Source organism: Mytilus galloprovincialis, chromosome 1 (genome assembly GCF_965363235.1).
Source record: "Mytilus galloprovincialis chromosome 1, xbMytGall1.hap1.1, whole genome shotgun sequence".
NCBI classification, from domain to species: domain Eukaryota; kingdom Metazoa; phylum Mollusca; class Bivalvia; order Mytilida; family Mytilidae; genus Mytilus; species Mytilus galloprovincialis.
Window position 1 is genome coordinate 100,916,938 of NC_134838.1, and position 27,251 is coordinate 100,944,188.

Here is a 27,251-nt window from a genome sequence, read left to right on the forward strand (position 1 = left end):
TGTATATTTTCACCTTGTAAAAGACTCTCTGTTATTTTTTTCGCAAAAATATTATCTGGTATGACATGACAAAATGGAACCAATCTTTTAAGTTTCAAATGTATGTCAGTTTGCAGAAAATTAGTTGAGGAGAAAAATTTCAGAATTGTCATTTTCTAAAAGCTTGATAAGTCAAAACAATTTTTATACTGTAGCAAGTGGGCCATTAAATTTTATTTTTGTCCGTCTGTAAGCCCGTACATCCAGGTATTGTTCTCTGTTCTCTAACTTAATGTCGCCTCAACCAAATGATACGAATTTTCAATGTGTAACTATGAATTTATACACTAAAACTTAACTATTTGTATAAAGCTTTACATTTCAGAGCTTTATTTTAAGAACAATAAGTAGATTTCCAGAAACCAACTAATAAGGTTAAGAATGCATAGTTTTAACATATAATTGGGATAACATACATTATGGAAATGAAAAGTAGAATTTCTGGTTTAAATATTTTAAATTGAAAAAAACTTGCTTTTGTGTCGATTGCTCAACAATTGCAATAATGTATCATCGCCAAAATTTCTGAATTTACATTAGAATTTCTATAAAATGAAGAAATATTTGTTAAAATTACTATAGTAATGTTGTTTGTTTTATATATATTTTAGGAATCAGTAGAGATTGCTTTGAAGACATACATACGTTTGGTTTATGAACAAATGAATTCTGGTCGAGTTACATTGTTAACAGATTTATTAGAATCCATGGTTGAACAGAATATTGTATCTGCAAGGTAAATTGTGACATTCTGTTGTCTAGATTTTTCTAAGTTTTTGATTCATTGGGTTGCTTTCTTATTGATATATAGCCCACATCTTCTTTTTTTGTATGAAATATGTTATATAAAAAAGTTTTTATACCCCTGCTTTAAAAAGGTATACTACTGTTTTACCTCTGTCTGTCTGTCCATCCATCCGTCCCATGAATATCTTTCATCGCATCTTTTTCAGGAACTACATTACAAGGATTTCGAAAATTTTGTTTCATGGTTGATATGTGTCAGCTATACACATATTCAGATTCATCACTTCACAACTTCCTGTTTACCATATACTTTTAGCGGGCAGGGGTATCATTAGTGAGCAGTTCACTTATTTCATTTTATTATTACAGATAAATTTGACAGAAATCTGTTTATTACTGAGTAAAGTATAACAAGGGGAAGAAGGGAGTCTTATCCCTAATTCATATCAAATTAATGTGAACTTTTCCTCATCACAACATAATTAAATCCTAAATTCCTGATATTTAACTGCCTATTCCCAAATTCTTGTGGATTAAACTGCTCAATTCCAAATTCTTGAAAAAAGCCCCCCCCCTCCCCTCTATTTAGCCTGCCCTTCATTTTTCCTTTCAACCTAAATTGTCATTGATGACCTCACATTTATTTATCTGTGTATATTGAATCTACATTGAAAGCTATCTCATGTATCCATTGATGTCAGTTTCATTGTTGTAATTAGATTTGCTAAATTTACAAATTTTGAAATTTCAGGTGCCAGATACAAACTTCGGCTGTTTTCAGCTCTTTGGTTGGTTTGTTGTCTCTTTGTTCCCCATTTCCATTCTCAATTCTAGTTATTTATCTCCCTTTTATTTGTCAATTTTAGCTACCAGTATTGCAGTAAACTTAAATATGAAATAAATATTGTTATACTTTTTTTTGTAGACCAATATGTGAAATTCTTTTGAATCAAGAGAAGCTTACATATAAAAGTCCACACATTTGGAATGGCACATTTAAACTTATCAGGAGAATTGTTGGAGGAGTGGACTACAAGGTAAAGCAGATGTGTCATTGTGGTGTTGAAGAAGAATTTCATATCTACTTCATGTGTAAAATTACTTAAAAAGTACATTTATATGCCAAAGGTAAAAACAGTTTTTTTGTAAAATAAGTTTTGTTGGCAAATGTCTTGGATTCAAGGAAAAATCAAGAATACTGTTTTGTTTGTTTTATGATTATTTTTATTTACCAGGTACAGTGCCCTGAAATTATATCATATTTTTGCTAAATTTTACACAATTATTATATATATCTCTATTCTCTAGTTAATCTTTATATTTTTTCTTATAAGTTGATCTTTTTATTTTGTCGATTTTGAAGTTCAGCTGCCTTTCAGATAATTTTTAGAACTAAAATGTTGAATGTTCTAAATAGAAACAAGTGGAAGTCTGCCATGAAATTTATATTCCAACCTCCAAAGATGTTTTTTTCTAAGGCACTTTGTAAAAGGAATAGAAATGTTCTTCACAATAACTAGGTATACATTAAAATCAAATTGTTTTATGTATACTGCATGATGAATTTTAAATCTTAGAAACTTTTTTTTTAAATTCTCTAACAAATGTAAAATGATTAGTATTTTTGATAATCTTCTTTTATAACATACAATTTCAGGGTTGTAGAGATATACTTAGGATGGTATTAGAGAAGAGTCACACCATTCCTATGGTAGACAATGTCACTATTATGTCACAAATTAATGTTATGATGGATGTAAGTACTATTGTAAATAGCAATTTTCAGTGATTGAGGAAAAACACTTGTTTACCATATATATTGAAAATTAGAAACACATAGGTTGTTGGTTCCATATAAATGAGATGAGATTTGGCGTATGAGTCACAGAGACAGCAACCCACACAAATAACCAAAAGACATCCAGAGGTCAACATAGCTGGTAGTCATACTTGCAACTACCCAAAAATCTTTTATTTTGCTGTGGGGGAGGGGCAAATGATGAGGATTAATGTAGGTCAGGATGTTATTTTATTCATGAGAACTTCAATGTGTTCTTAGTTCAATAGAAATTTGTTTATTAAACACACTTGTTCTAACATTATATCCTTATACTAGGAGTGTAGAAATTATTTTGTACATACTTCTGTCTATCAAATTGACAACATTTTCAATTTAATTTGAATATCATTTTAGTTCAGGGGAGACAAACCTTGAAATTTCTAGTTTTATGATAAAAATTTGAAGAAAAACAATTCTTTCTTCTGATACAAATTTCCCATGAAATAGCACCTGGAAATTCTAATTTTTAATACTTATCAATATCTTTGTAGTAGCTTTATTTTGATGCCTTTGAGTATTCACTCGTGTAAATCAATCATTCATTGGCATAATGACAAAAAAAGTAAGATTTTGAATTTTGTATGTTGTGAGAGGGTTATGTTTGTTTTTTTGTTTGGTACATTGTTTTTGAAACATATGTGTATATTTCATTATGGCAAAGACATTCTGTTATTGTAAATTCTAAAGAATTGCACCTCCAGACAAAGCCATTTGGTAGCAAACAATTTTATGACCCCTTTTAACACAACTTTATATGAAAAACTGGATAGCGTTCATATATACCAAACACTGCACCACATTTCTTATGAAACTAGTGTCCTCTAGTGAAATAATTCAGCTTTTTAAAGTCAATATATATTCTTTTACAGGTGATTACTTATATTTTGGACAGAAATACTTGTTTGTTACCTGCTTATTTTGCAATTAATGAAATCACAAAAGTTTGCTCAGATGACAAAACCAATCATTGGGTAAGTTGTTCAGACATTAAAACTAGATAAAATGCTCAGATGATAAAGTCTACAATTTGACAGAAAAGTAAGGTGTCTTTAAAATTCCACTGAGCAAGTAAAATAAAAATAACTGCTACTTGGTAAGGTGTGAATATTCATATGGTAATCTGTCAGTATCTTGAAGATAATATAAATTACAAACAGGTTGAATTGGTACCAAAAGAATAATTTAAACCGTGTTAGAAAACCACATAGAGTGGATAAGGTGGTCAGATGCTACAGGAAATCAATTTATATATACATATTTTTTGTTGTAATTTGAATTATTTTAATTTTAAAACTTCCCAAACTCTGTAGCTTAAAGAGAAACTTTTTCTCAAATTTCAGAAACTTGGTAAAGTTTTGGCTGAGTTTATTGACAGTTTTAGACCTGCTGCACAAATGTTTACAGTGTCAGGTAAGAAACTACATTGATTAAGACAAACTACATTGATCAAGTCAAACTACATTGATTAAGACAAGTTTTGTGTTTCATAATATGTTTTGCATATATAATTTACAGAAACAGTGATAAAAGAAAACTCTCTGTATTCTTCATGGGTTCATATTCAACACATGCTAGTAATTTCAGTATTGAGTAGCTTCTGTAGCACTTTGTGTTTTGGTATGTGCAAATAATGGATAAGGTGTAAACTGTAAAAAATGAAAAATGAAAAATAAATAACTTTGTTGCATCAGTGCATATCAATAAGTAGCAATTTATTATTTGAAAATGTCTGACCCTGTGGATTTAGCTGACACCAGGACAGTTTAGGAAATTAACATGGTTTAAGAAACCTATATAAATTACAGTCAAAGTCAATTCTGAACCTTGTTCATTTGAAATTGCATGCAGAAATGTATTTGTAATTGATTTCTCTTCACAGGTAGATCTCACCTGGTACCAATTGTAGGACATTCCCTGTCAACAAGCCATGTCTGGAGACTTAATACAAGTACTCTGAAGTTTCCCCTAAATGGACCTCTTCCTTATGATAAGGTTTGTTGATTTCAGGTAATTTTAGGTCACCTGTCCCTCTTCATCATAGAGCCTCTGTAACCACTAGGCTAATTGAAGCCAAACTTGACCAAACTATTCTTAGGGTGTGTTGTTTTAAATATATTTTTGATGTTCCAACATATCAACCAAACTGCTGTTGTCACCGTACAACAAAATAAAAGTACATCACACAATTTAAATATCTATTGTAGCTTTCTATATTTATATGTATTTATTCACCTTTGAAGGTTGTTTCAATGTCTTTGATAATGATTCAAGAATCACTGTTAATAATAGCTGAATATGTTGATATACCTGAAATCAACACAATACATATCACATGATAATAACAATTTCTAATTTTATATTTGAAGGATTTATGTCAGCCTCAAACTGGATTGTTGAGATATGTCCTTGAGCAACCTTATTCTAGAGAAATGGTTGGCAACATGCTTGGCCTTAATAAACAGGTAAAAACTTATCTTGTATTCCTAAAAAAAAGGGGAGGGGCACTTCAGCATTATTATAATAGGTTACAAATCTTTCATTTCTCTATTGAAAAAAAAGGTAAATTTCCAAGTATCAATAAACATGGAAAGTGACAAGAATTTAAATTTGGGCAGCAGTATATATATTTTTACATTTTTCTGTATGTTTGTTTTGAAGTTGTTATAACAGTAAAAGCATATTTTTTTTTAAAACATAGATTTTGATTTTTAAATGGTTTACAGACCCACAATTATGTATTACAAGGGGAAAATACTAGAAAAAATTAAATATTGCAGTAGTCTAACATGAAGTATTTGGTAAATACTAATCATATTTGAAATACCTTACAGTTAGACTGTCCCATGTCATCAATTGTTTTCATGCACAATTTAAATGATTTTGTAAAATGAAAATTTTACGGCCAAATAAAGCACTTGTCTTCCTCAGTGCATGGTAAATTATTCTGAAATAATCTTCAACAGGTTGATTAGGGGCTAAAAGCTTAACTAAATGCTGGAAAGTTAAACTTTTTAGTGCATCAATAGCAAAATGGCCCTCAACAGTGTAGCTGAAACTGTCAAAGGTCTAATTTGGAGAATTCCATATTAATTAAAAGATTTAAGAAAATCGTGATTAGGTAACAAACAAATTTGATTATTAATCTTATTTGGTGGTCTCAAATGTTTGTGTGTGTCTATTTTATGTCTATCTTGTAGGTAAAGCAGCGATGTGAAGTGTTGGAGGAGCAGCTTGTTGATTTGGTTGTCATGGCAATGGAAAGATCAGAAAATGAAGACTCTTCAGCAGAAGATGGCATGAATCAGTTGCTATGGCAACATTTGTCAAGTCAAGTCATATATTTTGTATTATTCCAGTTTGCCAGTTTTCCTCACATGGTCCTGTCATTGTATGATAAGGTAGGGAAAATATTGTTGATTGCAATGCTTATTGAAATACATTATGCCATTACTTTGATATTTTAAGAATATGTCCTTGGGAGAAAGGAAAGGGAATGCACATTTGTGAAGCAAATTTTCCACCTGTGCAAGTTTAATAATTCATTTAAACATCTTAAAATAAATTTTAAGTGCATTTCATCAACACTTCTGCATTTTTTTTAGTTTATAGTTAATTGTGGTTCATAAATTTAAATTATGGTATTTCAGTATGCAAAACAACTTTTACATTAAAGACTTTTTTTTCTTTTTAGTACATACATCACTGCCTATTGTTGAAGATTAAGTTGCTTTTCATGCGTCTTTTGTTTATTTTGTTGTCAGGTTGCTGTTCCATTGATGAATACACCACATCTCTTTATTCATTCACATGTATATTTTCTAGTGTTGTCAAGGGTTAACCAGTTAATCGGTCGAACGACCGAATACCGAATACCAAAAACGCTAACCAGTTAACCAGACTTTTTTCAATTTCGATAGATTTGATATAAATTTGTATTGAAAATCAAATCATTAAATAGTTATGTTTTATTTAAAAATTGTCGTGGTAATTAATCTGTCAGATCAATTGTCCAGTATATTGATTGCTATTGTTAATCCTAAAAAACATAAAATTAATTAGAGTTCTGGGAAGGATCTTTAAGAAACATAATTAGTAAACATGTTTTTTTAACAGTAACTTTAAATCAGTAATGAGATTTAATTTTACTAATTACTTCATTATTTCGTTTTCGATCTAATATTGTCAAAATTGTCAAATTGGCAATCATACCACATCTTCTTTTTTATAATTAATCATTTCAAATTGAAACACCCCCCATAATTTTCGGAGTCAACAAGAGAAAAGGAAAGAATAATCGGTTTCAGACATATGACATTCAATTCTACGAGATTAAAATTTTTTTTTGGATTTTTTAATCTGAAGTTGGTACAAACGCTATAGTTGATACAGTGTATTTGAATATTAAAAGTCAAACTTCGCCAGGAATCCTCACAGACAAGCCTTATAATGCTAAAGGAAAAAAGCTTCAATTCTAAAAACGTATTTAAGACTTTGATGAAAGGTTGTCAAGTTGACACTCATACCATATCTTATATCTATGTGTAGGGTTCTATTGATAAGGCTTTCAAACACCAACTTGAATTACCGGTTAACCGGTTAATCGGTCGAACGATTATCCGAGTAACCGGTTAGGCAAAAGTGTACGATTTGACAACACTAATATTTTCAACTCAATATTTGACAATTTGAATACAATGAGTGAACTTTCATTACCAAATTATTTAGTATGATTTAATTTGTTATATTTTAGTTAAAAGGTAGAAATATGAACAAAGGACGAGATCATTTGATGTGGGTACTGTTACAGTTTATATCTGGAAGTATACAGAAGAATCCAGTAAGTGTTAGTAGAAATTAGGTTTAGCTTTGCATTAGTAAATTTTCTAACAAGGTGTAATTTCCACTGTATATACAATCATTTACTGTATTTTAGAGGAAATTGAAAATAAAAATTTATTTTACATGTAGTATAGAATATTGACTGACTGAAGTGCATACTACTGACAAACATAGTCTAAGCATGTGGTAAATGAATCTTAGTTATACTTAGTACTTAGGTATGTGAAATACATATGATTTTATGATCTCATCTAGTCATTTCATACTGTGTGTCATGTTATCAGTTCCTTAACTTGATGTTCTACTTCCTATTTTGCTTTATGGAATATGTTTCTTTTACTGCAAAAACAAGTAAAAAGCAATGAGCAGGCCTATAATTAGTGAGCAATATAATTTACTGAAATGGGACTGAAATTGTTCGCTGACCCTTTGCCTTCATATTCTAAATACATATATACACACAAACATGATTAATAGTTAGTGAATTTCATGAGGTTCAAATTCTTCTACATTTATGTCGTCATTGAAATAACAAATTTTTCATGTTTTATATGTAAAAATAATTGACTCAACTGTATTCCTCTTGATGAATATATGAAAATGTTCTGATATTTTCAGCTTAAAGATTTCTTGCCTGTGATGAAGCTTTATGATTTACTTTATTCTGACAATGAAATCATAAAAATGGCTGATGTAAGCAAGGCACAGTCCACACATAAAGTAGCTAGTACATGTATCTGGATACACCTACTAAAGAAAGCCCAGACAGTACAAGTCAAATTACCAAGACCAATACCATATGCTTTACAGGAACATCAAGAGTAAGTATACCTTTATATTTAGTTGATAAAAGCAGCTTTAATAGACAATAATAGTGCATTGACTTGACATATCAACGAAATAAGGATGAGGCTTAGAAACGGGGAAATGCGAGACTGTGCCTCGCATTTTCCCAGTTTCGGGCTGAATCCTTATATCGTTTATATGTCAAGTCAATGCACTATTATTGTCTTTATACTGCAATCTAAAAAAAACATTTTCAATTGTTGTTTAGTGTGTTAATGGTATTTATTTGATTTAAATATTGGGAAAAAATCCCCCTTTAAAAAAGCCTCATATCACACAGGAGGAGAAATATACAACACGATGAAATGTACATCATTACCTGTTGAAAACCGCAATCAATGGTGAACGAATTCGTTTGTTTACAGACTAAAATATCAACAATAAACATAAAACATAATGATTTATAGGTTGCAAACAAAAAATATTAATAAGTGAAATATATTTTCCCAAAAATTGTAAAAGAAACAAGTTGGAGTCGTTAAACGCATCGTTGTTTACATTGGAAACAAGAACAGGTTGAAGAGGTCGTATGAATAATTAAATATAATTTCGACAATTTCTATCTAAATATTCATGAGGAAAAGTGATATCAGGTCAGTGACTGTATATGACATAGAAATAAACGGTCAACGCATTTTGACTGCTCAAATAGAATGAGTGCAGTATAAATAATTTCATAAGATTAGTAATATATAAAGGGAATTTCGAATTAATGGAGTTATGGAAAGTTAAATAATGAAATCGGGATAGTGTGAAGTCTATGCTATATTTAAATTAGTTGCAGTGTTTTGCTTCAATTATTAATGTTATGGATTAATTTGTAGGATTATCAAGTTCTATATCGTGTATATTATGTATACAATGTTTATTTAACATGACTTCAGCTAAAAAATGTGTTATAACTATCTTTTGCAGGTATTTTGAACAGAATCTACAGTCAAAGAGCTTTTCACTGAATGATTTCAGGATTGCCTTGCTTTGTAATGCATGTGAGTAAACATCTCTGTCTAATCCATTTGTCATTTTTGAACAATGAAATATCTTTAAACTAAAAACATCTCTGTACTTAGCATTCATTTGAAATTTATTTGGTATGTAAAAGAACATTTTGTGTGGGCCCATATTAAAATGAATAAAGAATTCTTTGATGAAAAGGACACATGTAAAGATAAAAACACAGTTTGCACATGCCTAACATGTCTTTCTATGGATTGGAATACATCTGTACAGCAACTGTAAGCACTTAGAAATATCTTGATCTTGCTCTAAGATGTCAGATCATTGTTGAAGACTATACATTGCTAAGATGTAGAACATTTTCTTTAGTATATATTCATAACCTAGTACATTTGTATTTCATGACATTGTTTTTAATGTATATTTACCCCATATTCATTATACCCCCGCTTTAAAAAAGGGGGGGTATACTGTTTTACCTCTGTCTGTCCGTCCGTCCGTCAGTCAGTCAGTCCGTCCCATGAAACTTTCGTCACATTTTTCTCAGGAACTACACATCCACCCTTTCTGTAATTTGGTATCAACATTTATATATGTCAGCCATACCGTGTGATGCGTTTTCAGATTCATCACTTGACAACTTCCTGTTTACCGAACACTTGTCTGATTTTACACATGATAGCCACGTTGAAAATTTTCGTCAAATTTTTCTCAGGAACTACAATACAAGGATTTCTGAAACTTGGTTTCAGGATTTATATAAGTCAGCTATACCGTGTGATGCGTTTTCAGATTCATCACTCAACAACTTTCTGTTTACCGAACACTTGTCTGATTTTACACATGATAGCCAAGTTGAAAATTTTCGTCACATTTTTCTCAGGAACTACAATACAAGGATTTCTAAAATTTGGTTTCAGGATTTATATAAGTCAGCTATACCGTGTGATGCGTTTTCAGATTCATCACTCGACAACTTCCTGTTTACCGAACACTTGTATGATTTTACACATGATAACCAAGTTAAAAATTTTCGTCACATTTTTCTCAGGAACTACAATACAAGGATTTCTGAAATTTGGTTTCAGGATTTTTATAAGTCAGCTATACTGTGTGATGCGTTTTCAGATTCATCACTCGACAACTTCCTGTTTACCGAACACTTCCATATTTTTACACTATTAATATTATCCACTTGCGGTGGGGGTATCATCAGTGAGCAGTAGCTCGCAGTTTCACTTGCTCATTTCCATTTTAACTAATTGATTTTAAAGTAATTTTATTTAAATGATCTTATTTAAAATTACAGATAGTACTAACAATGACTTTTTCAACCTTCCGATGGGAAAATTAATGGAGAGTATATATGGAGATAATAAACACACAACCTTACTGCCAGGAAACATTGTAGCATGTGCACCTACACAACCACTTCCTATGAACTTATTGGACTCCTTGACGGTACATGCTAAAATGAGGTAAGTTTAATGACTAAGGCGATGTTAACTCAATTATCAAGGTCTCATATACTTATTATCTTTAAGGCCAAGTAAGAAGGCAGATATTTTACAAATTAATTATTTAGATGAGTTTTGATACATATTGAGTCATGTTATAATATGAATACCAGCATCTGGTCAAGATTTTATCACTTAGATTTACTGCAAATATCTTTTAAGCCATAAACACTATCTTTTCCAAACTTGGTTTGAAAATTACCTTTTTAACCTTAGGTTAAATATCATTTTGACAAAAATGTCTTCTTTTCATCAGTTTGATACACAGCATTGTACACAGAGTAATGAGACAAGCCAAGACAAAATCTAGTGTGGCCCATGCTCCAGCACTGGTGGAAACTTACAGTCGTTTACTGGTGTACATGGAAATAGAATCTCTAGGAATTAAAGGCTTCATCAGTAAGTTTGACATTGGTTGTTCTGAAGTTTTTATGCCCCATTTATGAGCATTATGTTTTCTGGTCTGTGAGTCTGTCTGTTCATTCGTCTGTTTGTTCATCTGTTCATCTGTCTGTTCGTTCGTCTGTTCGTCTGTCTGTCCTGCTTCAGGTTAAAGTTTCGAGGTAGTTTTTGATGAAGTCGAAGTCTAATTAACTTGAAACTTAGTATACATGTTCCCTATGATATGATCTTTATAATTTTAATTCCAAATTAGAGATTTCCCCCCATTTCACGGTCCACTGAACATAGAAAATGATAGTGCAGATGGGGCATCTGTGTACTGGGGACATATTCTTGTTCATTTATATAATCTATTGCTTCCTAGTTTTTTTTATAAGAAAAATGTCAGTTTCTAACACAAATGTTTTTGCTGTTTTAATGACATGCAAATATTTGAATTTCAAACCTCATGATCATTTGTTGTTCTTTAATGCAAAAAACCCATTCCAAGTTAGAGTTAAATTAAAACAAGTTTCCCTTTGGGGTAGATTCTAATGAAAATAATTATAAGAAAAGTGAAATTGTTCTTAGCAGTTTCATTTTATGTCTGCTATTTATTCTTACTGTGCTGTATGCCAACATGAACAATTTCACACATATTTTTTTTGTTTCAGGTCAGTTACTGCCAACAGTGTTCACCAGTCATGCCTGGGGTATCCTACACACCCTCCTTGAGATGTTTAGTTACCGTTTACATCATACACAGCCTCATTATAGAGTCCAGTTACTGGCACATCTACATACACTAGCTACAGTCCCTCAGACCAATCAAAACCAACTTCATTTGTGGTAAAAAGATTTTTACTGTGGATTCATTTATATTAGTGTGTACGAATTTTTGTGGATTGCAGAAAACTTGACTTTTCGTGGATATGTGATTTCATGGCTATGCCAAAGGTTGCATACAACTTAATAGAAAATTGTAATTTGTTGAACATTTAAATTCATTGCTCATCTGTACCCACGAAATCGACAAAAAAATCAGTATCCAACGAATAATGATGAAACCACAGTAATAGTTATAATTCAAAGGCTTAAGATGTAACTGAAGAAATGTTTTCAATGGACTCTAATTAAATGAGCAGATGACTGCATAAAAACAAATTAAAAAGTATATTACATTTGATTGCTCTTATGAAGACAGAAACAAATTCTTATATGAAAAATGAATTTAGGTTAGTTAGATGCTTTTTAAAGAGTGGCAGTAATAAGTAAATCATTTGCCTATTTTTATACGACCGCAAAAATTTTAATTTTTTGGTCGTATATTGCTATCACGTTGGCGTCGTCGTCTGAATACTTTTAGTTTTCGCACTCTAACTTTAGTAAAAGTGAATAGAAATCAATGAAATTTTAACACAAGGTTTATGACCACAAAAGGAAGGTTGGGATTGATTTTGGGAGTTTTGGTCCCAACATTTTAGGAATTAGGGGCCAAAAAGGGCCCAAATAAGCATTTTCTTGGTTTTTGCACTATAACTTTAGTTTAAGTGAATAGAAATCTATGAAATTTTGACACAAGGTTTATGACCACAAAAGGACGGTTGGGATTGATTTTGGGAGTTTTGGTTCCAACAGTTTAGGAATTAAGGGCCAAAAAAAGGGCCCAAATAAGCATTATTCTTGGTTTTCGCACAATAACTTTAGTATAAGTAAATAGAAATCAATGAAATTTAAACACAAGGTTTATGACCACAAAAGGAAGGTTGGGATTGATTTTTGGAGTTGAGGTCACAACAGTTTATGAATTAGGGGCCAAAAAGGGGCCCAAATAAGCATTATTTTTGGTTTTTGCACCATAACTTTAGTATAAGTAAATAGAAATCTATGAAATTTAAACACAAGGTTTATGACCATAAAAGGAAGGTTGGGGGTGATTTTGGGAGTTTTGGTCCCAACAGTTTAGGAATAAGGGGCCCAAAGGGTCCAAAATTGAACTTTGTGTGATTTCATCAAAAATTGAATAATTGGGGTTCTTTGATATGCTGAATCTAACTATGTATGTAGATTCTTAATTTTTGTTCCCGTTTTCAAATTGGTCTACATTAAGGTCCAAAGGGTCCAAAATTAATCTTAGTTTGATTTTAACAAAAATTGAATCCTTGGGGTTCTTTGATATGCTGAATTTAAAAATGTACTTAGATTTTTAATTATTGGCCCAGTTTTCAAGTTGGTCCAAATGGGGGTCCAAAATTAAACTTTGTTTGATTTCATCAAAAATTGAATAAATGGGTTCTTTGATATGCCAAATCTAACTGTGTATGTAGATTCTTAATTTTTGGTCCAGTTTTCAAATTGGTCTACATTAAGGTCCAAAGGGTCCAAAATTAAACTAAGTTTGATTTTAACAAAAATTAAATTCTTGGGCTTATTTGATATGCTTTATCTAAACATGTACTTTGATTTTTGATTATGGGCCCAGTTTTCAAGTTGGTCCAAATCAGGATTCCATATCAAGTATTGTGCAATAGCAAAAAATTTTCAATTGCACAGTATTGCACAATAGCAAGAAATATCTAATTGCACAATATTGTGCAATAGCAATTAATTTTCAATTGGAGTTATCTTTCTTTGTATAGAATAGTAGTTGATAATATATGTTGGAAATTTGCCAGACATGACTATGATGGCATTTTCTATTTTTATTTGCTAATAACTTTATGTAAATAACTTCATTGGAAATTTGCCAATATAAAATGTTGCTGATGAAGCTTTTTTTCCTTATCTTATCTAAAATGTTTTTAGATAATGTATGTTGGACATTTGCCAGACATGACTATGATGTCATTTTCTATTTTTATTTGCCAATAACTTTATGTAAATAACTTCATTGGAAATTTGCCAATATAAAATGTTGCTGATGAAGTTTTTTTTATTGTTTTATACAATAAACAATGTATATTCACTTTTACTACCAACCAATCTTTACCATTCAGTGATAACAAGCACTTTATTTTAAATTTAATATTTTATGATGTATTTAAAAGAGTAGTAATTGTTGCAAACTCCATTAGAAATTTGAATTGATATCAGTTTTGGAAAAAGGGAAACGGGGATGTGAAAAAAAAATGGGGGGGGGGGGGGAGGGGGGGTTAAATTTTTCTCATTTCAGATTTCATAAATAAAAAGAAAATTTCTTCAAACATTTTTTTGAGAGGATTAATATTCAACAGCATAGTGAATTGCTCAAAGGCAAAAAAAAATTTTTAAGTTCATTAGACCACATTCATTCTGTGTCAGAAACCTATGCTGTGTCAACTATTTAATTTTAGATTTAAATAAGTTTGAAGAAGAAATCTTTAATTGATTTGTAAAATCTTGACATTTGTTTTGTGTAAAAAAAACCCATGTAATGTCAAAAATTTGATCACAATCCAAATTCAGAGCTGTATCACGCTTGAATGTTTTGTCCATACTTGCCCCAACTGTTCAGGGTTCGACCTCTGCGGTCGTATAAAGCTGCGCCCTGCGGAGCACCTGGTTGTCATTGTTATTATCACGGTGAAGCTTCTCATCATGTTGTATAAGTTATGTATTTGCATTATTTGCATGCTAAAGGTTTTATACTGCAACCCTATATAAATTGTATCTGTCTTTACAGTGTAGAGAGTACAGCCTTACGACTCATCTCTGGTTTAGGTAATGCTGAAGTACAGCCACAGTTATCTCGTATGTTTACAGAACAGAACAGGACTGGTTTCCTGTCTACAGAATCTGAAGAACTTAACAGAGCATTAGTACTGACACTAGCTAGGGCTGTTCATGTTAATGGTAAACTCATGTATTATTTTTAATGCAAGTAGTTTGCATAATTTAAAAGAAATGTGATTTTCAAGCATTTGGAAATGAAAAAAAAATTGCAAATTGTTCAAATTTACTGAAGATGATTCCTTTTGAAATTTGACAGCCTTATGTGATAATATATTTGATATAAAAATTGGTTGATTGTTGTATAATCTTCATGTAATTCACCTTCTTTTTGTTAACTGAACTTGTTAAAGAGAGCCGTGGTATAGTGGTTAGTGCATCGGACTACTAATACAAAGATTACTGGTTCGATTCCCGTTCCGGGATGAAAATTTCAGGGATTGAATTTTGGGCTCTCCGTTGACACCATTTGTGAGTATGGTCTTGAGGAAACAATGATAGTTTGCGGAAATGGATGATAAATGGCTGACCCTGTGTTAAGAGAGAGCCATATCTCTTGCACGTAAAAGACACCCTTGTAGATTTTGAAAAAGAGCAGGCTAATGCCGCTACAAGGCAGCACTTGCACCTGCAAAGTGGATTAATATAAGTTGCTATAACTTGTTTCCCAATCCTCTGTAAATAAATATGTTTAAACTAACTGAACTAGTTGATATACTGACATAATGGATCAGTAATTTTGCTAGGTTTTAATGCCCCTCCTTAATATCACTTTCCTATTCAAATGATTTTTTGTATATTGTAGGTCCAGAATCATTCGCTGCTACCTGGTTCAGAGAAATATTAAACCAGATTATGCAGAATACACCACACAGCTGGCCAGATAATACACTGGTTTGTTTCCCGCAAAATTTACGAGACTACTTTCAGCAGAATATCATACAAAGAGAGGATAAACAGGCTCTCAAAAGAAATGTTGATACTGAGTACAGGAAATGGAAAAGTAAGTCTTGGTTTATTTTGTTTAATACTGTGCTGTGTGATTTAAAGTATCATGGCAAACAGGATATGTATTAAACTAAGAATTTGAAATGAAGGATGAAACTGATATTTAATAGATAATTATTACATTATCTACCAAATCTTGCTGAAAATTGACACGTTACATCAGTTCTATTTTGAAAATTACTTTGTAAATTTCTGTTGATTTATATTGGGTTAATTTATTTATTTACTCAAGTCCATTTCTATATCAATTTACAATGGAACTGTCTTAAAGTGGCTCTGGTAAATAACATTGGACTGACTATGTTGTTATCAAACTTGATTGCTGATATTAATTCAATATGTAAGGTAGAGTTTAGGTAACTTCATTTTCTCCAATGTGACTTATAAAATTAACATTGAATAAAATGTTATAACAGTTTACAGGAATTATTATTAACATACTTTTGATTTATTTTAGGTATGGCAAATGAAGATGACATAATTGCCCACTTTTCAATGCAGGGAACTGCTCCTTTATTTTTATGGTAATGATTATTTAGATTTATCTGCATTGCATGTTTTGAAATCATATTTTACATAATAGTGTTGTAACATGAGTATTTCACAGTTATTCATGTATATTGGCATTATTATAAGCTACCATACATACTAGTTTTTATCCATTTGGCAATTTGGGATATTGCTATCAGTTATGGTTGAACTTTTCAGAACACTTTGCCTTTAAAACCATTTATAAGTTGGCTGCAACCATCTTTAAGGTGTATACAGACTAAGTTTGATTTATTGAAATCAAAAGCCATTTGTGTTTGAAAGTTACATGATTATTCCCATGATTTTGGCTATGAAGCATTCATTCACATTGTGTCAGAGGAATGTATTAAATCCAGATAGCCCATATCAGATATACAATTCCCTTGCAAGTGCTTGTTTGATATGTACCTCAAAGCATACATTGATTGATGCTTGATATTATAAAACTTGCTATGTTATATACTGTGAAAGTACTTTTATTCGTGGGGTACCAATTTTCGTGGATTTCGTGGATGACTTTATCCACGAATTTAAGTGTCCAACGAAATAAAACAACCATTGTCCAAATGAAGACATGGAAAGATCCCCTTTAAAGGTTTGACTACTGATATGATCTAGAGAATATATTGAATAACCTCGAACCTGAGAAAATTTTAATAGCAGTCACAGAACTACAACTGTATGCAGGATTATACCCATTTTATCTTTAATAACCTAAAATCTACAACTTTTGATCTTTTAACTCTCATAAAAATATTTTTTTTCGATGAAAGTCAGATTTCCGGTATTGATATGCTAATATGACAAAGTGTTCATTTTATATCCTCATAGTTCTCGTACATATGGGAAATAATCATTTCATGCTGGGCTTGATTTTGATAAGAATTATTTGACAATTCAAGATACGTTTATAGCATTTGTTTACGATACTGATTTCTTTAGGTGACATGTTTATGGCCTAATTAACACCTTTGATGGTCCTTACAGGTACTCTGTTGATCAATCTATTTGGGTTAATTAGTGTTGTTACTACAATTTACACGGGTCAATGTTTACTTTGCAATTTCCTTCAATCCAGACTATTTGTAACCTTCAATTCTAAAGGCTTTAATTTTTCAATTTTTGTTTAGAAAACTAAAATCCACGAATTTAAAAACCCACAAACATGTAAATAATGCTTAAACCACGAAAATTGATACCCACGAATTAAAGTACTTTCACAGTACACCTTACTGAATTAAATTATGTTTTATTTGTAAAGACATCATTTATACATGAATTGATGGTAAATGATCTGTCTAAAACTTCTGATTTGATAATGATTGAATGAATTTTATAAGTTAAATATCATATTATTTTCTTTGCAGTATTATATGGAAAAATATGCTTGAAGAACATAACCTGCCACCTACAGCATATAAGTAAGAAAAAACCTTTATAGAAAATATGCTCTTTATATAGAATTTCTCACAAACTTGCATGGTTCTGAACATGCATGAAATATGAGCCACTGGACATAAAGCAAACAACAATCAATTCCACATTCATATGACAATTAGGCGACTGTATTATAGCTGTGAAATAGTAATTGATATTATTGCTATTTTTTAGCAAAGGAGTACGGGCAATAAGGTCCTTTTTTGGCCCAAAAATTACTGCAAATTTAAAAGTTACCATACATATTCTTAGATTACTCTAAACCAGACTAAGGTACAAGGTATTCAGAAAATAAAAACAAATTTCACATCGAACCAGTTACCATGGCAACAAACCATAACTAAAGCATTTTTTGTAAAAATTCATAATTTTCCATGTTTTTCATGAAATTTTAAGTATGTTTTAGATTGGAAAAGTATGCACACATCCAAGAAACAACTTAAGATTTGGTGAAAGTATGTCAATTGTTATAAATCTTCTCTTAAATTATTTTGTTGTTTCTTGGCTGCGCATGATGTTTCCACAATGGAAATAACAATGGAAAACTGCATAAATTCTGTATTTTTCTGCGTTTTTGTGAAACCGGTACATATTATGATGTAATTGAGACGTCATCAGATAAAAATCATTGTTTATTATTTATATTTCCAATAGAATTCAAAAAGAATTCCATTTTATGCATTTCCAAACATAATGTGCCAATTTGAAATAGTTATCAAACGTTTAATTTTATTAAGCCAAAACCGGGCCTTAATGCCCCTACTCCTTTTCTTTTGATATATCTGTACTAGAGAGATATGGATTTTTCTCAGTAAGATTGATTGAAGATTCATTGATAATCATGCAGACTATTTTTTTTCCAATATTCAACTTTAATTTTACCGAATTTGTTATACTTGTGACAAGACAATTTAAACTATTTACTTCAAGGTAGGGGGTAGTTAAGAAAATTAGTGTTAGTTTAAACTGTAAGAAGTTCAGGGCATATAAATGTTGAAAATATGCCGCACAGCCCTATATTTTGACTTTTGAAAAAAATTGTGGTGCACATGAATTTTCAATTCTAGGATAAGATTTTTTTCAAAACTTCATAGTAAAAGTGGTACAGTTTTAGCCGTAAAAGTAGTTTCTGTGGGAAATTGCATTGTCAATATTTACAGAAATGCAACCTATAACTATTCATTTGAATTTGTAAATGTCTTTAAATTTCAATGTTAAAGATTTCTTCATATTGAATTGAAATTTTTGAATAGTTTTAGTGTTAGAGGGATCTTAATGCTAAGATTTTTTCAAATTCTAGCAATTTATTTCAAAAACATAAATCAGCTAGCATTTCAGAATATTTTAAATAAAAAGAAATACATATGATCTGTTTTTAGTTTTTTTTTTCATGTATTTTTAATTTAACTGGAATATTTTACAGGGTACTAGACAGATTGGGTCCCAGAGCTTTGTCATCCCACCTGCGCACATTTGCTGACTACATGGTATTTGAGTTAAACTTGTCAGGTGTGAGTGGACAGAATATCAACAAGGTATAAATTTGTTTTTGAAATCATGTTTTGTGAGGTCATCTCTAAGGCATATGTTGTTTTCTCAAAATATTTGAGTAAATATTAATCTGTTATTTTTTTTTTGAAGTTTAAAATGGTATTTGAAGTATTCACTGGATAATAAACTTCTCTTGACTGGGTCTTACAGTAAAGTACATGAACTTTTTATTCCTCTAAAATAAAAGAGTAGTTTTATATCTAACACAGAATAAATACAAAAAAATAGATATGTGGTATACATCAATGAGACAGAAACCTAGCAAACCAATAAAAATATCTTGAGAACCCTGGAAAGGCTTCAGTTATAGTTGTTGAAAAAGACATTTAGAGGACAATATACAGTCTACACTGAAAATATACAGTCTACAATGACAGCATAACACATCTTGATATTACATGAAGTATTATAGTTCACCCTGAAATTCTACAAACCATATAATACAAGACGTTACAAACATACCTTAATTATATCATATTTAATTATTGTTTGCACTTTATTAGGTTGAGTCTATGTATAGAATTGATAAATTAACTGATTCAATTTTCTTTTAGTACATTGACACTTTGAATGATATGGTATGGAAATACAACATAGTCACAATAGACAGACTGGTTCTGTGTTTGGTAAGTGTATATCTTTGTTTGGTGAGTATAGAAACACTCTGTTCCTTACAACTGTACAAATGTTCTTTGAAATGCATCTATGTATAAGGAGTGTAGAAACATTTTGTTCTGTTGAGTGGTTCTATGTTTGGTGTATGTAAAATCCATTGGTCCTTGGAATGAATCTATGTTTCATAAAAGTAGAAACATTATGTTTCATTCTGTTCTATGTTTGGTGAATGTAAAAACCCATTGTTCTTTCCAATTAACATATGTTTAGTGATTACAAAAACCCACAGTTGTTTTGAATAATCTGTGTTTGGTAACAGTAGAAACATTCTGGTCCATTCTATGTTTGGTGAATGTAATATACACATACATTCCCTGCAATGAATTTGTATTTAAACATCATGTTCTTTGCAATAGTTCTATACTTATACAAGTTATAATTTTACTTTTATTATTTGTAGCCAAATCACTTTAAATGTGTGTAGCTTTCAGTTTGTTGATTTTTCAGCCAATTGCTAAACTTGCTTTTCAAATGCTTTTTTTTTCAGGTACCGGTTACTTGTCATAAATGAGATATCCTACAATATGAAATAATGAATTAAAATGTGTCATCTCTTATCTAAGTGACTGTATAGTGTATAGATTTAAGAGGATTTGACAATCTTGTCTTTTTAATTGCTTTCTAACATAAAACAGAAATTTTTATATAAAAAGATAGATCTGTTATTTAAATTATCTCATTTTTACCTTTGTTTCAGGCTTTACGAAACTTTGACGAGAATGAAGCAAGACTTTGTTACTTAATAACTCACATGTTGTTATTGAAACCAAATGAATTCAAAACTAGAGTACATGATTTTGTACGAGAGGTAATAATTTTATTAGTGTTTCTTTTTTATTTGGAAAGGCTTGAGTCTCAGTAGAATTTCATACATACAAATGTAATAAAAAGGCTTTTCCATTTTACAATTTAAGTACTATACTTCACTGCTTACCCTGGGAATAATTACTGGTATTTCTATGAAGTGAATGTAGAATTATTCAACTTTTAATCAGAGTTAAAATTTACTCCACAGGTGAATGGCCTGGCATATTGTATAAATATATATCACAAAAATTTGATAATAAAGATAAAAAGAACATATATTTGTTTGTTTAAAGACTGGTTGGACATTAATATATTGAACATTTAGTTTAGAAAAAGGTATAGGTTTTCCTCAGAATAGAATAGAAATTTAAAATTTTGATTTTATATCTGTTTTAGAATTCTCCAGAACATTGGTTACAGAGTAACTGGCATGAGAAACACATGACCTTTCATAGGGTGAGTCAGCCTGTCTTAACTGGCATGAGAAACAAATGACCTTTCTTAGGGTGAGTCAGCCTGTCTTAACTGGCATGAGAAACACATGACCTTTCATAGGGTGAGTCACCTTGTCTTAACTGGCATGAGAAACACATGACCTTTCATAGGGTGAGTCAGCCTGTCTTAACTGGCATGAGAAACACATGACCTTTCATAGGGTGAGTCAGCTTGTCTTAACTGGCATGAGAAACACATGACCTTTCATAGGGTGAGTCAGCTTGTCTTAACTGGCATTAGAAACACATGACCTTTCATAGGGTGAGTCAGCTTGTCTTAACTGGCATGAGAAACACATGACCTTTCATAGGGTGAGTCAGCTTGTCTTAACTGGCATGATAAATACATGACCTTTCATAGGGTGAGTCAGCCTGTCTTAACTGGCATGAGAAACACATGACCTTTCATAGGGTGAGTCACCTTGTCTTAACTGGCATGAGAAACACATGACCTTCCATAGGGTGAGTCAGCCTGTCTTAACTGGCATGAGAAACACATGACCTTTCATAGGGTGAGTCAGCTTGTCTTAACTGGCATGAGAAACACATGACCTTTCATAGGGTGAGTCAGCCTGTCTTAACTGGCATGAGAAACACATGACCTTTCATAGGGTGAGTCAGCCTGTCTTAACTGGCATGAGAAACACATGACCTTTCATAGGGTGAGTCAGCCTGTCTTAACTGGCATGAGAAACACATGACCTTGCATAGGGTGAGTCAGCTTGTCTTAATGGTCAGGGGTATATGTTACTGCAGGCTTTACATATTGCATTTATAAATTTTTTGAAATATCAACTTGCGTTCATGCTAGAGACTGGTAGATTTTAGTCAACATTGGCATTTTCCCAAAAGTTATTATGAAGAAATGAAAGAATCCAAATATGTTGGTTTCACAAATGTGTCTGATTGATTGAACCCATCAATATTCATCTAATTACTATTCAACTGTCAATAACTAATTTCTTTATATAATTTATTTTATTAAAGTGTCACTTACTTGTCTACAGATTTTTATACAGATTATATTATATACATTGCACAATAATAAAATAAGACAAATACCCAGCCTAGATAAGATAGGCTTATGAGACATTATATACAATGTTGATTATTTATTATTTACAGGGAATGTAATTTATCAATGAAATTCTAAGTCATTTCATATTGATATCTTGTTATGATTTATACAATAAAAACATTTTCTGCTTAATATTGAACAGAGAATTAATAAGTATGTTGATACATGTAAATATAAATCTTATTACAGAAATATCCTGAGAAGTTTTACTATGAAGGAATACAAGATCTGAACAGTCCTATTCAGCACCAGTATTTACCAGTCTACTTTGGAAATGTCTGTCTTAGATTCATTCCAGTAAGATTCTAATAGTGTTTATGTTTCTTGTCTTAATTCCTTTTTGCAGATATGCATATTATAATACAAATTGTAACAATATAATAGGGATATATTCATACCAAAATCTGCTATCATTTACATATATTCTTTCATTTAGTAAAATCTTTTAGATAACATCTTAGTTATACAAAAAAAATAGAGCTTTTGAGGTGAAACAACCATCACATTTTAATAAGAAGAGATACAATCTAATATATGTGTACATTTTCAGGACTTTTATGGGGGAGTTTAAACATTTCTTTGTTGTTTGTTGTAATATTCGATGATACGAAGATTCCCTAGTCCTGCTATTTCAACTTTCAAAATTGCTTCAGTGAAAATTTTAAGTTTTATAAAATAGTGCAATTTTTCACTACATTTCTATTTAATAGGTTAATAGTTAATTTTCTAACTTAAGATTCTTTCTTTTTATAGGTTTTAGATATACTGCTTCACAGAATTATTGAACAGCCATCCTTGTCTAATTTAGCAGAAAAGATTTTAGAAAGCTTGGGTATATTATACAAGTTTCATGGTAAGTTTAAACAGCATTCATAATAAGGAAGCTGAAAAATAGCTAAGATTGTGTGGTATTTATGTATGATGTGTGGGAAAAGAATTATATGGTCAATTTATGTAATGAAAAATTGTAATAGTTGACACTTTAAAAATTGTTCATAAATTTAAACTTTAAAAATTGTTAATAAATTCAAACTTTAAAAATTGTTAATAAATTCAGACTTTAAAAAACTACCTTTTGCACGATTTTATTTCAATTTTTAAAGCATTCTAATTTTGCAGTTTTAAAGTCTCTCAATCCACATTTTTAGGGTAATTTTTCAATCAATTTATTAAAAAAATTATCATTTTATATTATGGGTGGAGTTTTTTTTATTATTAATTTAACAACGAAATCACAAGGTGTTACTTCCCTTATATTTTATTATTTTTATTTTGTTTTTCTCTTTGGGTATATATGGTCACTTCTGTAGAGATTGTAATATTTATCAAAAGTGTCTAATAAATATCCTATAACACTATAAGACAAATTCCAATTAACATAAAAAATAACTTTTTTTCAACAATCAAATGGATATTTTAATACCTTGTGTAGTAAAGAAGTATCAGAAAAATAATCATTTGCAGAAATAATTACATGGTGTTGTTATGGTATAATTGAATAAATTGGTATGTGGGAACCTCCACTCTACACCATGCATATTCAGTTATACCATGTACATGTATATATTTGAAACTTCATCAACACATGTTGGTGTATATTACAGCTGTTAAGGATACTTATTTGGTTTTTTTTTCAGATCATCCAATTACATATGTGTACAATACACTTCACTATTATCATAAAATATTGTCACAGAGGGCAGGACTCAAAAGACGACTCGTTCATTCTGTAATGCGTAAGTGAGCATTTTAGTTAATATTTGGTGTATTAAGCAGATTGTATTTCTGAAATAAGGAAAGATATCTAAGATCTTTGAGCAAAGATTTAATTTATGTTAAAGATATTTGAAATATTGCTTTTTATTAATGATATCATTATATGCACAATAAATCTTTAATTTATGAAATCAGCTTTTTAAGTTTTTATGTTGAAAAAAATGCCACATTTGGCAGCACTGTCATTGTGTACTTCAATGAACTATTACCATTCAGAACATATCTCATCTTAGAACACATGGTAAACAGAGATGAATACTGAAGTTATGTCAAAATAATATGTTCTTACTATTGTTAGCCAACAAGTCATGTCATGCTGGTGTATTTTTACTGGGAATATTAGTTCAGAATAAAGATTTTGTCATCTTTGGTATAAAAATATCAAAATATGCTTATTAATCTTCATTCAGGTCAAACTAGTTTCTAAGTTGAACAGAAGATGAATTTGAAATTGAATGAAATAATTTTAGGTCACCATTAGAATAACAAAATTACTTAATCTTCTTAAAAATTTGAAATGATTTATTGATATTATATGATATGAAATCTTAATTATAGATGCTTACCAAGACATAAGACCTGGTAACTGGTTCTTGTCAGAGGACTACCAACAGTTCATCAAGAGTGATAGTTTAGAATGGGATCCAGACTTGGAGTATTATATCAGATTGATTGGAAGACTGGTAGACAGTATCCTTCATATTATAATAAAATATATTACTGATTCTAGATAAACTTTAACTGAACTTAGATGCAATCATTCAATTCTTATCATGATCTTTTGCAGCTATAGGCCACAACACTAATTTTTTTTCAAAAAAAAAATTCAGTCCTGATAGTAATTTCACATGCCTTTGTTAGTGAGCGTGTGACTTAGCATGCAGACTGTATTTTATAATTCATGGGGTTAAATATTTTGTAAATGTTGTGTTGATAGGTTAACCAAAAAGGAGAAGGTATCATTGGTGCCAATTTAGCCCTTAAATCAAATACTGAAAAGACAATAAATTCAATCTTGATTACCGGTATTTCACTTGAACGCTTAAAAATGATATTTAGCACAATCGTCACACAAAAAGAAATTGTTAAAACAGTAAGTGTATATTGGGTTCATTCATCAACTGGCAAATAAATGTTTTGGACAATGTATGAGCTCCAAGTTAATTTAGCAAAAAATGTGTACAATTAGCTCTTTTTTGCTTGCCAAGTACCAGTCTGCTTAAGAATCAGGCATTGGTTAAAACATAACAAACAATAACCAGATCAAGTTAACATCAATTTAAGTTCAAAAATGTAAAATGATGTACAAATACATGTACATCATTTGTTTTGTTTTCCTGTTCTTGTATTATATATTATAATGTGGTTAAAATACACCAGATTTCAAACCTACCACACTACATGATCCACACATATACACATATATTATATTTTTTTCATTTTCCTGGGGAAAAAATGTGTTTTGGTAATTGAACATGAATAAATGTAATTGTTATTTGTTGGTTTTAAAGTCAGCAATTATCCTTAACCTTGACCTAGCTATCAACGGGAATTCCCCGTTTCCCACATGTGATTGGAGATTTAATGAGTTCCCTAGTCCTGCAGCCCATGCATTGTATGTTACCTGTGTAGAAATGATGGCTTTACCTGTACCAGGTGACAAAGTTGGTAGATGTCTCTTAGATGTGGTCTTAAAAAGGTAAAGATTTATAATATGTTTTACAGTACTGGGGTTGATACATGTTTTTGTATTGGAAATTATCATATTTGATTTCTCTGTCAGAAATGTTTTAAATGCAATATACAGCTTCAGGCATGTCTAATGACCTTGACAACCAAGTAGATATTGAATAGTCCAATACAATTCTGCAACTTCAAATTATTTGTATGATGAAATAATGATTCTCCACAAGAAGAGAAGGAATACATTTCTAGGTCAATATCATATTAATATTTGGAGCTGAAAAGGATTTTCTTTGTATTGCTTTTGTTTATTTAGCATTTAATAAAATAATTTTATCAAGCTAAAGTTGTGTATTGTGTTGATTACAGTTCTATGTCAATATATCTCTAGCCAGTCAACACTGAGGTTTTGAGTTCGAATCTTGCACAAGATAGGTCTACTCGACTCCAATCTGAATTGACTAGGATTGTCAGTTTTCCTACCAAAGGTCAGTGGTTCTCTGCAGGTACTCCAGCTTCCTCCACTAATATAAAATTACTGCCACTGAATAGCACAATAGTGTTGAAAGTGGTGTTAAAAACCAATCAGTCACTCAATCTATGTGAATAGTTGATATGGAGGATATGAAATAATTAGGACAAAATAGAATTTGAAAGAATACAATACAAAATTACTGTTTATACATTTTTCTTTCAGTTGTTCACATCTACCTAGAAATAAAGTAGTGTCATGGATGAATGCTGTTGGTCTTGTTATGACAGCATTACCTGTAAGTATATTAGATTTTTATATAAATAGGAATAGGTATAAATTTGGGAATTGTCAATAATAATACTGGATTTACCTGCAGTTTTATATTGTATTTAATCTCTAAAAACAAAATCAGGTTTTCATGACTATTTATTGTTGATAAAAGCGTTTCTTATTTTTCTCTGTTTCTATAGTTATGACACATATGCCTTTTTTGATGCCATATTTACACTTTATATATACTAGAAGAATTTCTTTTAAAAAATTCTTAAGAAGCAAAATAAATTCTACATAAGTTATACCCAACTTTAGTGTATCAAGTTTTATACATTTTTATTGGGTGATGAAATATCTCAGTTCAGAAAAAATACAAATGTAAAAGTGTGTTTCATCCCCCATTGCAAATGCATTATGATATATGCATGGCTGATTTTTAAAAAACATAAAAGTTAGTTCTCTTTTACAAAATCTCAAGTAAGTGCCTTATATGACATGGGCTTTGATGAAAATAATGTCTTCATATTTTCTCAGGCTGTGTCATAGTTTTGGAGATAATGATCTACTTTTAAAATTTATCATATTTTTT

At 30.7% G+C, this 27,251-nt stretch overlaps 1 protein-coding gene across 1 annotated transcript in view; it reads left to right on the top strand.

Annotated features, from left to right (window-relative positions):
* The window catches only part of LOC143047312 (mediator of RNA polymerase II transcription subunit 23-like), a 44,563-nt gene that overhangs the window by 12,809 nt on the left and 4,503 nt on the right, over positions 1–27,251 (top strand). The window contains exons 3-30 of the mRNA XM_076220351.1: positions 651–775; positions 1,712–1,823; positions 2,444–2,542; positions 3,496–3,597; positions 3,967–4,036; positions 4,506–4,618; positions 4,993–5,088; positions 5,824–6,024; positions 7,377–7,463; positions 8,084–8,286; positions 9,227–9,300; positions 10,578–10,746; positions 11,042–11,184; positions 11,841–12,015; positions 14,828–14,997; positions 15,680–15,877; positions 16,340–16,406; positions 17,781–17,834; positions 19,274–19,385; positions 19,956–20,027; positions 20,774–20,884; positions 21,280–21,339; positions 22,645–22,752; positions 23,209–23,308; positions 24,093–24,191; positions 24,790–24,921; positions 25,771–25,930; positions 26,612–26,684. Of these exons, the coding sequence (XP_076076466.1) occupies positions 651–775; positions 1,712–1,823; positions 2,444–2,542; positions 3,496–3,597; positions 3,967–4,036; positions 4,506–4,618; positions 4,993–5,088; positions 5,824–6,024; positions 7,377–7,463; positions 8,084–8,286; positions 9,227–9,300; positions 10,578–10,746; positions 11,042–11,184; positions 11,841–12,015; positions 14,828–14,997; positions 15,680–15,877; positions 16,340–16,406; positions 17,781–17,834; positions 19,274–19,385; positions 19,956–20,027; positions 20,774–20,884; positions 21,280–21,339; positions 22,645–22,752; positions 23,209–23,308; positions 24,093–24,191; positions 24,790–24,921; positions 25,771–25,930; positions 26,612–26,684 (3,285 nt within the window). The remainder of the gene's footprint in view (positions 1–650; positions 776–1,711; positions 1,824–2,443; positions 2,543–3,495; positions 3,598–3,966; positions 4,037–4,505; positions 4,619–4,992; positions 5,089–5,823; positions 6,025–7,376; positions 7,464–8,083; positions 8,287–9,226; positions 9,301–10,577; positions 10,747–11,041; positions 11,185–11,840; positions 12,016–14,827; positions 14,998–15,679; positions 15,878–16,339; positions 16,407–17,780; positions 17,835–19,273; positions 19,386–19,955; positions 20,028–20,773; positions 20,885–21,279; positions 21,340–22,644; positions 22,753–23,208; positions 23,309–24,092; positions 24,192–24,789; positions 24,922–25,770; positions 25,931–26,611; positions 26,685–27,251) is intronic.